General features: G+C 43.1%; 1 protein-coding gene across 1 annotated transcript in view; it reads right to left on the bottom strand.

Moving 5' to 3' along the window:
* PDE11A (phosphodiesterase 11A) overlaps nucleotides 1-13,928 on the bottom strand; it is a 336,929-nt gene that overhangs the window by 76,886 nt on the left and 246,115 nt on the right. Inside the window, exon 13 of the mRNA XM_075284005.1 lies at nucleotides 3,941-4,050. Within this exon, the coding sequence (XP_075140106.1) occupies nucleotides 3,941-4,050 (110 nt within the window). The remainder of the gene's footprint in view (nucleotides 1-3,940; nucleotides 4,051-13,928) is intronic.

Raw genomic sequence — 13,928 nt, 5'->3', positions numbered from 1 at the left:
TTCAATGCAAGATTACATATATATTATTTGCAATACTGTTAGGCTGGGTTTTCATGCAGTAGATTGCTATAGAACATAAAGCAAACCAAAATATAAAGATACACGCATAAAAATGCACCAAAACCACACCATCAAAAGAGAACCTTTCACCAACTCCAACAAGCCCAGTTCTTCACATCATTTAATATTATTCCACTGATTCCAGCACAGTTGGAATTTTTTCTCTAGCCCCCACCATTTCTGAGCAATCAATGCTGTTAGTTTTGGTCCCTGATATGCTATTTATACTCTGCACTGCCAAGAGGGCAGTGTCAGGCAGGAGCAGATAAGGGGTGTGATTGTGAGCTCTGACACTGGCTGCCTCTGAGTGAAGATGTGAATTACACCCCCTGTCTGACATTACACAGCTTACAACGTAACTAAACTTTCAGACAAATTTTGATTTTCTGGCAGTCATAAATACATTTTGTAATATACCTTATAAACAAATGTTGTCTCCTTTCTGTGAAATCCTGTATCTTCTCACTCTTGCCCTGGCTTCTGTATTGAGAGCTGTTTCTGCCTCTCACTGAATGTTACTGTGTATGGAGTACAGGACTGTGTAAGGCCCAGTTCACATCTGCATTCGGAATTCCATTCGAGGAGTCCGCTTGGGGACCGCCCAAACAGAATACCGAACACATTAAAAAGTTGTTAGCTAAGAAACCACATGGACCCCATAGACTATAATGGAGTCTATGTGTTTTCCGCATGGTGTCCGCACAAATCATGCGGAGAAAGGTACTTCAAGCATCACTTTTCTCTCTGCATGATTTGTGCGGACAGGACACAGAAAACACACAGACCCCATATTATCTATGGGGTCCATGTGGTTTCTTAGCTAATCGCTTTTTAATGCGTTCGGTGTTCTGTTCGGGAGGTCCCCAAGCAGACTCCCCGAATGGAATACCAAACACAGATGTGAACCAGCCCTAAGAAGTAGAGAAAATGATACTGGGGAGGGTCACTTCAAACAGTTATATCGAGACAATACAAAATGTATAAACTTGCTTTTGGCATCTAGTGAAAGAGGAGTTTGGTTACACTTTAAATAGCACTAGGTTCACATCTACATCAGAGTCTCCAAACTCGTGTGAAAATCGACTGAGAAAAAAGTCCTGTATGGAGGTTTCAGTATATAAACGTCAGAAACCCAACAGACACCTGGCCCACCTTATTATAGTCCGCAGGAAACTGCTGTTTCAGCGGACGGGCTAGCCTCAGGCATCAAAACTGCCTGATCTTGTTGCTCAGGAATGGTGGAGGCTAGAGAAAACATTCCAACCGTGCTGGAATCAGTGGAGCAGCAGCTATTAACAGATGATAAGAACTTGAATTGATGGAAATATTACACTAAAATGGGTTATGCGGGAAGGATGAACTTCTGGTAGTGTACATATTGCACCAGAAGGGTCAATTTGCTCATACAAATACCAGGTCCCCACTGTGCCAGTTTTGAGCTTTTCATACTGCTTGACCAGGAGACGTCTGTTTCAGCCTATTCTCCTGATGTTCTTACTCTTTGTCATGTGATCAACTCCGTGATCATGTGATCGACTGGAAAAAAAAAAGTCCGAAAAGCTATAAATCAGCTTGTGTGAAATGACATTCTTTGTTATGTATCTGTCTGTATTTGAACCCTACAAATTGTACAGCGCTGCGGAATATGTTGGTGCTATAGAAATAAAAAAATTTTATTATTATATTATTAAGGGTATGTATAATCATAAGTGGACCCTTATGGTGCAATATGTACACTTCCTCCTTACATAAGGGGACATGACTAGAGATGAGCGAGTAGTACTCGATCGAGTAGGTATTCGATCGAATACTATGGTATTCGAAATACTCGTACTCGATCGAGTACCACTCGCTATTCAAATGGAAAAGTTCGATGCAGAACCAACATTGATTGGCTGAATTCTATACAGTCGGACAATCAATGCTGGTTCTTCTCCTACCTTTAGAAGTCTTCTCCGTGCAGCTTCCCCGTGGCGTCTTCCGGCTCTGAATTCACTCTGCCAGGTATCGGGCCTGGGCAGAGCTGACTGCGCATGCCCGCGCTACAAGAAAATGGCCGCTTTGACTGTAAGCGGCCATTTTCTTGTAGTGCGGGCATGCGCAGTCGGCTCTGCCCAGGCTTGATGCCTGGCAGAGTGAATTCAGAGCCGGAAGATGCCGCGGGGACGCTGCACAGAGAAGACTTCTCGGAGGATCCAGCCCGACCCTCACTCGTGGACTTGGTAAGTGTAATTTGATCGAATGTTACCTACCCCTGAAACGAGCATTGGTAATCCGTTCAGGGTGTCCGCATGGGGATGCCCCCGAACGGAATACCAAACGCAATGGCAAGATGTATGGCCTCCTTTACCTTAGGACTTGGTTTCAGGTAATGGGTGAGATAAGTAAAGAAATTCCTTTATTAGTTCATCTTTCCATCAAAGAGCATAAAATAAACTACCTAAAAAGGCAAAAAATAACTAAGAACGAATGAGAAAAATAAAAAATGAAGGAAAACCATCTCCAATTTTCTGTTTTATAAGGATAACGGTGACGTGTCGGTGGATGAGTGCTATCATTTGTCATGTTCTGCTCCGTTCTCCTTCTTATTTCGCTCCTGTATGATGGTGGTGGAGCAATGCTGAGAATCCAGCCAAACTCCATAATACTACAGCAGTGTAGACAATAATTGGGTCAAGGGCCGACGGCACAAACGGTTAAAACGTGGCAGCAGAAGTACTAAGGAATGTAATTATGAAATGGAGAATTGTTGTGAGGGGGTGGAGAATAGGATTGGACTGTCACAAGAGATTTATTGGCCTTACTATTTCACTTCTGGATTCCAGCCTATGATGACAAGATGGGTTTTCATTCTCCAGAAATGAGTATAAGAGATTATAGTTGGAAACAAATAGACTGAGACTCCCTGGAGGGCGTCCTGAAAAGCTGCACCATCCTGATATTTAATCAGCATGGCAGCTATAATATGGTGGGGGGAGTCGGAGGATGACACTTGTGGTAAAGCGACCAGAGTACAGGTCTACCCAAAGTACTATGACAAATACTCCAATACTTTATGTTTGGGTGACAAACATGACTGTTGGGACAGTATAATTCCACAATTCTAGTCAAAAATATTAGCTAGCACAATGGCGGAGATCAATCACAAGGGTCACTTTTCCTTTGCTGTGGTTTTGATGACCCTTTTCTGTCTGCAGACCATAAAAGCTTTGCACTCTCTGGCCTGCATTTACTCAAACCGCGTTCCACGTTGGCGCTGCTGCAGATGGACGAAACCCCGTGACTGTCAATGACTGCACAAGCCAAAAGATTACCAAAGATGTCACCTCCATAACCATGGAATTACTGGTGACATATTCAAGTTGGGTTTTGTCCAATTGCATCTGCTACCTTTTTGGACTTCAGCCTAAATGTAATGCAGCGTTCACACTTGCGCCTTGACCTATACGCCATGATATCGCATAAATCCCCGGAAAAACTGCTTGGGGCCCAAGCAGCTTTTCCGGGGATTTAGGTGGAATCATGGCGGATAGGTCAGGTGCAAGTGTGAACGCCGCATAACCGAGACAGACAGTCATAAGTCATCAATGAGTAAGTATTGGAAAACCCCTTTAAGATAATGTGCAGAAACGAGCCCTTAAATTTAGGAGACCTGCTTATACAAGAAAAATACAGTCGACAGCATGAAATGAAAGAAAACTAGCAATTAAAGCGAGAAGAGCTGTTGCATCATTTCCCGTAATGTGTTTACTCCGCAGTAGATGGCTTTCTTCACGGAGCATAAAAATGGATATTCCTATATATAAATCCAGACGTCAATGAACAGAGTGTAAAGATTTGCTCATTAAGTTTTGCGCAGTGTAACAATGGATGAACTTACTTGGCCTGGAAGGCATTATTGGTTCCTCTGTGGTCCAGATCATGACATAGACACCCCACGAGCACAGCCAGTATCTCGACGTCGGTCAGAATTTCCTGGAACCCTGCTGTCTGCAAATTAAAAAGAAATAAGACTGTAACTCTTGCATGCAGTAGACTTGAGAAATCTCAGCTGATGGGGATTAAATATCTTTATTTTCTTGCTTCCTAGAAAAAAAATGTCATAGGAGTGTAGTTACAAAGCAGATGTATACTGTTAAATAATGTAAAGAGGTGACCGAGAGCTGAAGAAATGAAGCCAACTTCAGAAAATGTTACAAAAGAAAGGAACGAACATCACTTTGCTGTTAAATCCACTGCAGCTCCAGCACTGATGCTCTGGTGTTCCTCTATGTATCAAATCCCGGGGCACATACACTGCATATACTGTCCTCAGCTATGGCACCAGAATGTACCTGAGCACTGAAGCCAATGTATAGCTGCAGCACTCACATGCATGCATGGTGTAGAAATCAAGACCGGCAGGGACCACCAGAGTATCAGTACTGACCTGGCAAGGGATTTTCATCAACTCACCATGAAAGGGGGGTTGTCACCAAAACCTAGCATATCAAGTCAACTCCAAGGATAGGTTAGGGTTTCCTGAATGAAATGGTGTATTCCACCTTGCGAATCAGTGCAGAGTTATTACCATTTTTGTCAATATGCATATGAGGTCTGTGAAGTAGTGAGGGTGTTGCTATTTACCTCTTCAGAAACATCCTCATTGCTCAAAATAGTTCATTTGCATATTGACCAAAGGTGATAACTCAGCAACAGAGGCCCCTGATTCATAGGGGAAAACAAGGATTAACTCAGGTGACCCTAACCTATCTATCTGCAGGAGCCGTGCCGGTCCAAGTCAATTCTTTATTCAAACACACAACGCGTTTCAGGTTGACCACCCTCAACCCAAAACGTGTTGTATGTTTGAATAATGAATTGACTTGGACCAGCACGCCTCCTGCCATCTTCTTTGTCTACCCTTGGATATCCTAGACGCAATCACCATTGGTCTGGCGTAAGAGAGGTTTCACTGCTGCTTCTGGATTCCATTTCACCAGAGGAGGGTCCTGCCATCCATTGGAGACTCCATCTATAAGTCTACATAGTGGTTGTGAGCTGTTTTCACAACCACAGAAGGTGAGCCTTTCTACTTGTGTACAATTATATTTATCTCCACCACAGTATCAAACGATTAGTGTTTGGCGCTGTACATTTTCTCTTCTTGGTACATACTATCTATCTGCAAGGCTGGGTTCTGGTGACAGACTCCAATTAAAAAACTGTGATGGAAACTGAACGGTATAAGGCTGAAGCCCCATGTTGTGCAAATGCAGCTTTTTTGTTACAGATTTTGCTGCAGTTTTTTAAGCCAAAGCCAGGAGTGAATTGAGCAGAAGGTAGAAGTATAAGAACTTCCTATATATTTCCCATTCCTTTTGTAGCTATTCTTAGCTTTGGTTCAAAAAAACACACCAACGTGGGGCCTCAGCCTTCAACAGTAGATAGAGTATACTTACCTGCCAGTGTCCCTTCTTTATCTAGACCATGACTCCCCAGCTCTGTTTGTCTGCCATCTACAATGATCATCTCACATCGACAACAGGTGACTACTGCAGAAAATCCCTGGCCTCACCTGGACCAGTCATTGGCTGTAGCGGTCAGGTGCGTCAATGTGAAATCAATGGTGCACTTGAACAACAATTGCAAATTTTACCCCTAAGACACTGTTTCTTTAAACTGGGCAACATCTTTAAGTATTTGTCTTTTCTAAGATTTTCACTTAAGGCCAATGTGATGTGTCACCAACAGTCCCAATGTGTCAACCAACAGTCCCATTGAAATAAATGGAGCAGGGGCACACCATTTTGACCATTGCTCCATTCAGACTAGGGAGAATATCCTTGTGATTGGTGCACAGAGGATAAATTCAGGTGGCGTTAGGGGTAGACAATTTGTGACATCTATCAGTAGTGGATGCAATAATGGTTATGTGGTGTTATCTATAGAGGTGTTATCTTCTCTTGAAATCCTATCTGTGATATGAATAGGAATAGTGAAAATGTTTTTTAAAAAAAAAAAAATGCCGCTATGCAGTATATGATTGTGGTCACTGACCTATGTAAGTTATTTGTATTATTAGTCTATTGCCATAACACAATGCAGCAGTAACATGGCTGCCTGTGTACGTTCTAGAAGCAGCATCCATGTTACACAGAACCAGTGTTATACGGTATATGCCCTCAGCTACCTCTTACACATTGCGGCATTAAATATGTTACATTTTTTGTTGAAGTCTATAGGGAAGGCCTATATTGATTGTAATAAATCTCATCTCGCTGCACCTGCACAGAGAACGCTGATAGATGTCAGCTCGTGTTAAAAGCCCTGGAGATCAGAAGAAGCGGCGAACAGATCTCCAAGTGTGATAAAGTGGGACATTACCATAGGAAACACTTGGGCTTAATAGGAAACGGCTGGACATATCTTCACAAGGGTCTATGACTAGATACAGGTAGAAATCCTACAGTAGAAATAAAGTTCTATGTCATGGATATGGCAAAAATGCATCGGAAATGTGAATATAATACTTATTCCATGAAGATCTAGATCTTTTTTATGTAAACCAGATGTTGCAAACGTTGCTATATGGCAGAGGTGTAGCATAAAGCTCCGATGCTCCAATGCAAAATCTGTACCAGACCCCCAACTATAATGTATCCTCTATAGTACTGGTCTCCTCTAGGGTTGAGCGATCGTGTTCGGAAAAGATCGGATTCCAATCGGCGATCGAGAAAATTTCACGATCGCGATTGGAATTCCGAACACGATCTTTTTAGGTGGGATCGAGATCGTTACTATTTCCCACAATGCTTTGCTTAGCCTTCACACTGAGTATACGCTCCGCTCATTCTGAGTGGAGTGTATACTCAGTGTGAAGGCTCCGCTGCGGTTCCATAGGAATGAATGGAAGCAGCCGGCACACAACCTTAACCCCCTGCGCGCCGGCTGCCTCCATTCATTCTAATGGGAGACTAAACTAACATCTCTAGTAGCTACTTACCTCCAGAGATGGCTGCTCCGGTGTTCTCCTTCTTCTTCGCCTCACTGCCGCTCCACGCTGCTCTTCTCGCCTCACTGCTTCCGCCTCCCATGTTAGTGTTTAAAGAGCTAGGAAGGCGGGGCTTGTGGCTTAGGAGAATGTGGGCGGGTACAGGGCGGGGAGACGTGACGTTTTCCCTCCTAGTATCCGCCCACACTCTCCTAACCCGCCCTCACTCTCCTAATCTGGGAGGCAGGGGGCAGCGAGGCGAGAAGAGCAGCGTGGAGCGGCAGTGAGGCGAAGAAGAAGGAGAACACCGGAGCAGCCATCTCTGCAGGTAAGTGGACACCAGGGGGTACTAAGTAGCCAGAGGATTAAAAGAAATCCTCTGGCTACTTAGTGATTCACTACACAGCGTGGATTCTAACAATTAAAGCGTTCAATTGTTAGATTCCATGCTGTATAGTGAATACGATTGCCTTTAAAATCCGATCTCCGATTAATAAAAAAATCCCATTGACTTGCATTGGGATCAGAATTGGGATCGAGATCGGGTTCGAATGAAAAATTATCAGAAATCAGATTTTAAAATCGATCCTGAAAAGTCAAGATCGGCTCAACCCTAGTCTCCTCATATTAGAAAGGGACACCTTATGGGCCCCAGGACCTGAATGTGACTGCTGTCTCTGCACCCCCAGAACTCTCTGTACCCCCTCAAGTTACCTGCTATAGGGCCTTGGTACCCATGCCATGTTGTACATATAGCACTGTAAGGGTAAGTTCACGATAAGTTTTTTGCGGGCAGATTTTCAAGCAGTCCACCATGAATATATCTACTAAAATTAAAGCAGAATGAAAAATGTTTCAACTTTAAAAGCGGAACAATAATCATTAAAAGAGACGAAGGCGAAAGTGAAGCATAAATCTGAGTTTTGCTGCCATAGATCCGACACATGTTTAATAGCTTTCACTACAGAGGATAAATATGTTTTCTTATATCATTACACTACATTGCAAAATAACAGATTTTCTCTCAGAAATGTCTCGGCGTCTTCCTTTATGTATTCAAATCTCGGGGAATAAAAAAGGATAATTAAAGCCTTCCCTTACCTATGGCATAATGCATAAAAGTAGGTTATCGCCATATCACGCAATTCATTCCCATAGACGAGAATGACCTTCATAACTCACTTTAAGATCCTTCACTCATGAATTATAACTCATTCTTATTCTACTTTCCACTCCTGCAATATCCATTTCTCTCCAGGATTCTTCTCTTAGCTTCTTTAAGGTTGGCAGATTATATATCATATAGGTAAAGCGTGTTTATTACACGGATTTTAATAAGATGTTTCTGATTTTCCATATAACTGCATATTAACCGGACAACACTCATGGGATATCTATCTTCTCCATATCAAAGTCTTGAAGAAAAACCATGAGGTTGTTCAGCTTAATCTAGTGGCGATTACTTTCAATGGTCTACATGATTCTGTAGACCATGCATACATGTATCCTTGGTGTAATTCATTACCCTGTACCCCAATGAGGGGTGGCAGCTAGGTCTATTGGTCCTATTGGGATAGGCCATCAAATTTAACGGTAGGAGAACCCTTTTTATGTCTGATCCATTACTAGCTCTCTTCACTTTGCTATGCTATTAATATTGACTCTGGTTCTGACCTCTGCCTAGTTCCTGAACCTGTTCATGCCTAGTCTATTTGCATTGCCTGTTAGCTGTGGTTCTACTCCTGAATCCTGACCATAGCTTGTACCCGACTACATTTTTGGTTAACGTTTGATAAGTTTCCTCCTGTCTGATTTTTGGTGACAACCTTCTTGGTCTAAAACCAATAAGGCTGGGTTCACACAAGGTTCTTTGGGCCGGATTTTGACGTGGAATCCGCCTCAGAATCTGACTCAAAAAACCCGCCTCCAAGGGGCCACACGGTGGCTCAGTGGTTAGCACTGCAGCCTTGCAGCGCTGGAGTCCTGGTGTTCAAATCCTGCCAAGGGCATAAAACCATCTGTAAGGAGTTTGTATGTTCTACCCGTGTTTGCATGGATTTCCATCCCATATTCCAAAAAAGACATAATGATAGGGGAAAAATGTACATTGTGAGCTCTATGTGGGGCTCACAATCTACATAAAAAAAACAAACCCGCCTCCCATTGAATTCAACGGGTTCCCGCTCGTAGAAAAAAGAAGTGACATTCCCTTTCTTATTGTGGATTCCGGGGCAGAATTCGCCGCAGAGTACGTGGCGCGATACTCCCTCACGGCTAGGCCCCTGTGCACTGTATGCATTGCACAGGCATCCAGTCCTGGCTAGCCAATTTTTGGACCGGATTCTGTGGTGGCCTTTGCCTCAAAATCTGGTACAAAAAACCCCATGAACCTGGCCTTAAAATGCCGTGTAAGGGCTTTTCATAGGAGCAGACGCGTACCTTTGAGGCCACAAACCAATTAAGCATGCAAGTTCATCGGGATAGGGCCTGATTTGCCAACCGATTCTTCTAAAATTGCAGCTCACTGTTGGTCTTTTAGCAGTGATTGACATTTTTGTAGGTAAATCTGGCAAATCCGTCCCCCTCCTTGATGAATTTGCACATCAGTAAAATAAAAAGATGGTCATGCCCACAATGCTTGATTGATTTGTGGCCACATGGTAGGATTCTGCTCCTGCTAAAGGCCACTACACAGCACTATTATTGGTTGGGAGACATTGGGAACCTGATAGACTCCCTTTAAGATTACATTGCAGTGGTTTTTTGAATTAGACAGTTAAAGGGGTTGTTCAGGATAACCAATTTTTGGTAAGGAGACTGGGGAAAGTAAACAAAACAATAAAACATACTCACCATTCCCCGGTCATCCAGTGTCCCCGGTCCTGCTCTTTTGGCGTAATGTAAGTCCCCATAGCATGTGACGACTGAGGTCAATCAGCGGCCTAAGTTAAAGGCACCTGGATGTCACTCACATGTCACCTGTGATGTCCTGTGTCTTTTCCTTAGACTGCTGAGGCCAATTAGCAGCAGCAGGAACATCTGCCAAAACAAGACTCCGGACCAGCAGGACCAGACCGTGCTGGGGGGCACCAACACATCGAGGATAGGGGAGTATTTTTTTTATTCACCTTCCTTAGCCACCCTCCTTACCATAAGGGGATTATCCTGGACCAGCTTTATATCATTACCTTACACCTTAATACCCCGTTGGTTTCTAGGGTTTTTGAAGTCTCGTGTGACGTAAAGCGCTATTTTCCAAGATGAAGTCTCGCGTATGGGGGTGGGGGGTGAGTATTTGAGCTTCTTAGGGTTATCAAACATCTTTGGTTTCTATTAATTGTTATCAAGACACATCTCAGCTAAGAATGTGCCATAACCTATTTGTCTGGATTTATCTTCATGTAAATGCAAATCATCATTTCAAAGGGTAAGGGGGGAAAAATAGGGAAACAGGGATTCTGGATACTAACGCTCCTCTATGTGAGCAACAATATTTAAGGCCCAAAACAGCAAGGTTTTCTTAAAACAGCAGATATGTACATGCTCACCTTCATGGTATATTCATACAATGCAGAAATGGATGAATAGTGAACAACCTATCACGGAGGCCAGGTAGGAAACTGTTAAAAGAGGCGCCCACAGACCCTATCACAACACTTTAATCTTTATTAATGTATTGATATATGCTAAATACACTGCTCAAAAAATAAAGGGAACACTCAAATAACACATCCTAGATCTGAATGATTTAAATATTAAATCAAATTAAATTGAATATTTTGATGACAAAAAAAATCATACAAAAATCATCAATGGAAATCAAATATATTAACCAATGGAGGCCTGGATTTGGAGTCACCAGATGTGCTCAATCGGATTTAGGTCTGGGGAACGGGCGGGCTAGTCCATAGTTCCAATGCTTTCATCTTGCAGGAACTGCTGACACACTCCAGCCACGAGGTCTGGATTGTCCTGCATTAGGAGGAACCCAGGGCCAACCGCACCAGCATATGGTCTCAAAATGGTTCTGAGGATCTAATTTCGGTACCTAATGGCTACCTCTGGCGAGCACATGAAGGGCTGTGTGGCCCTCCAAAGAAATGCCACAATGCCACCTTATTGGGCTGTGAGCAAAACCCCCATCTGTGGATGTCAGGCCCTCATACCATCCTCATGGAGTTGGTTTCTAACCGTATGTGCAGACACATGCACATTTGTGGCCTGCTGGAGGTCATTTTGCAGGGCTCTGGCAGTGCTCCTCCTGTTCCTCAGTGCACAAAGGTGGAGGTAGCGGTCCTGCTGCTGGGCTGTTGCCCTCCAACGGCCCCCTCCACGTCTCCTGGTGTACTGGCCTGTCTCCTGGTAGTGCCAGGAGTTGGCAAATGCTTTAGTCCAGGTCTGGGAGATCCCTCAGGAGACCATCTGCAACCTCATCAGGAGCATGCCCAGGCATTGTAGGGAGGTCATACAGACACGTGGAGGCCACACACACTACTCAGCCTCATTTGGACATGCTTTAAGGACATTACATAAAAGATGGATCAGCCTGTAGTGTGTTTTCCACTTTAATTTTGGGGGTGACTCCAAATCCAGGCCTCCATTGGTTAATAAAATTTATTTCCATTGATGATTTTTGTGTAATTTTGTTGTTATCACAGTCAGATTTGTACAGAACAATGTATTCAATGAGAATTCATTCATTCAGATCTAGGATGTGTTATTTCAGTGTTCCCTTTTTCGAGGTTGACAGTGCTATGTGTTATGTGTCCCTTTAAGACTGAATTATCACAGATTCGAGAGGGAATCAGAAGGATAGAGAAGACTTAGTTGAACTTGAGACACCCCTTTTATATCATTTACCACCATATCTATCAGAGTTCTGTACAACAGCAACACAGAGGTCAATAACTTATATTCAGTAATTATCCGGCCTTGTAAATATTGTTCTTTTGGTCCAATCATAAAGTTATATGACAGTCGCCATATTTCTCATATAGGATCCCTGACGGTTTTAACATGACAATCATTTGTCAAGCTGCCAAAGCACTCATGAAGTGTGAAAGGGTTGCACAACTACTTAGCAATTGACAAATCAATGCAAACTCCTCCAGAGCATTAAGTTTTACAGCCTCCTTGCAAGCTTCAGCCCTGCCGTGAGAGTGAGAGGCGAGGGTGGAGAAGGAGCCAGACATGTGTAATTACGCCTTGATCTGTTAGTCACCATCCCATGTCAAATTGTTTTTACACCTGTCAAATGATCATTGTTTCTGCCAGGCTGAGTCAGCGACTCTGTTATTGAGTGGTCCCAGGGACGAGCCATGGGGATTAATATTTTATGATGGCTGCATAGATATTTTATGCCCTCTGCACATCTCAGCTATCGCTACTTGTCAGTTCTACAGCACATTCTAGTAAATCAGCAGATACTAGTACCCAATGACTGTAAACCAGGAGGAGACAACAATTCATGAAGAATACAGATGATAATTCATCTCCCAAACAGATGTTTCTTTATATCTTATGTATGAGGATATGCATGAGACTATTCCTTAGCTGGATTTTCGGCCAACGACACGTATACTCAGAGGACCTTGTTGTCTGGATCACTGCAGACAAAGTACAGGAGTGTAAAGTTTCTCTGACTCTTTACATATAAATCTTAATTATTAGCCATTACATTGGCCACTTTAATTATGCTATTCCCAAGTATTATGTAGTTTGTTGCTTGATATAAATTCCTTTAAGGTTACTATAATATCAACATTTGTTGTCTACTGTAGCTTATAAAATGCGTGTCTTGTGTTACAAGGGAGCCAAAGTTAAATGTGATTCTATATAGTCTGATGGAAAACATGGATAATACAGTAAAGACAATACAAATAGTGACATTATATTATAATAAAGAGGGGATTTTACCAATACAGCATATTAAAGCAAAGGGTAGATGATTTAAAGAGGACCTTTCACCACCTCCAATAAGTCCAGCTCTTCTAATAGCTACTTCTCCACTGATTTTTGGCACAGCTGGAATTTTTTCTCTACCCCCCACCATTCCTGAGAAATCAATGCTGTTAGTTTTGGAGCCTGATATGCTATTTAGACTCTGTATCGTCAGGAGGGCGGTGTCAGCGGGAGCAGACAAGGGGTGTGATACTGAGCTCTGACACTGGCTGCCTCTGATTGGAGTTCTGTATCACGCCCCTTGTCTGACACCACCCACCTGACATTACACAGCTTATATAGCACATCAGGTGGCAAAACTAACTGTACTTGTTACGTGGGAATGGTGGAGAAAATTCCAACTGTGCCGGGAGGAGCGGTGCCTAAATGCTAAGAACTAGTATTGGTAGAGATGGTGAAAGGTCCTCTTTAACAAGGTTTTCCTGCAAAAGCAAGTTATCCCCTATCCATAGATGAGTGGGGGTCTGACTGCTCAGACCCGAATTGATCAGAGGAAAGGGAGACTTTCATTCCCTGTTCTATTCCAATAGGAGTGTCCCCAACCATCTCTGGCATTCCCATTGAAATGAATGGAGTGGAGAGCAGAATGCCCGACCACTGGGTGGACGAACTGGGGGGCGAATGAGGTTCTGAAAGTTCCAACCCCCACTGACCTGCATTTTAACTTACTTTGTGGGAAAACCCATTTATTTTACAATTTAGCCATCTTCCTGGCATAGCTTTCTTCTCATAGGAAGATTTGATTTCTTTTCTAAGGGTGCTATCACATGGTGTCCTGGAGTTCTCTGTAACACTATAACTGCATTTTGGTCCGAGACTGGAAAACTGCATTCGTTCTTTGAAAGGCACAAATGGCGCCCAATTTGACCCCAATGACTATAACAGGGTTCGTCAGGTGTCTGTCACTTGTCCATCATTTTTAACTGAAAAATTC

Source organism: Leptodactylus fuscus, chromosome 8, assembly GCF_031893055.1.
Source record: "Leptodactylus fuscus isolate aLepFus1 chromosome 8, aLepFus1.hap2, whole genome shotgun sequence".
NCBI lineage: Eukaryota > Metazoa > Chordata > Amphibia > Anura > Leptodactylidae > Leptodactylus > Leptodactylus fuscus.
The sequence above is the reverse complement of the archived record's forward strand: the minus strand, read 5'-3'. Positions and strand labels throughout refer to the sequence as shown.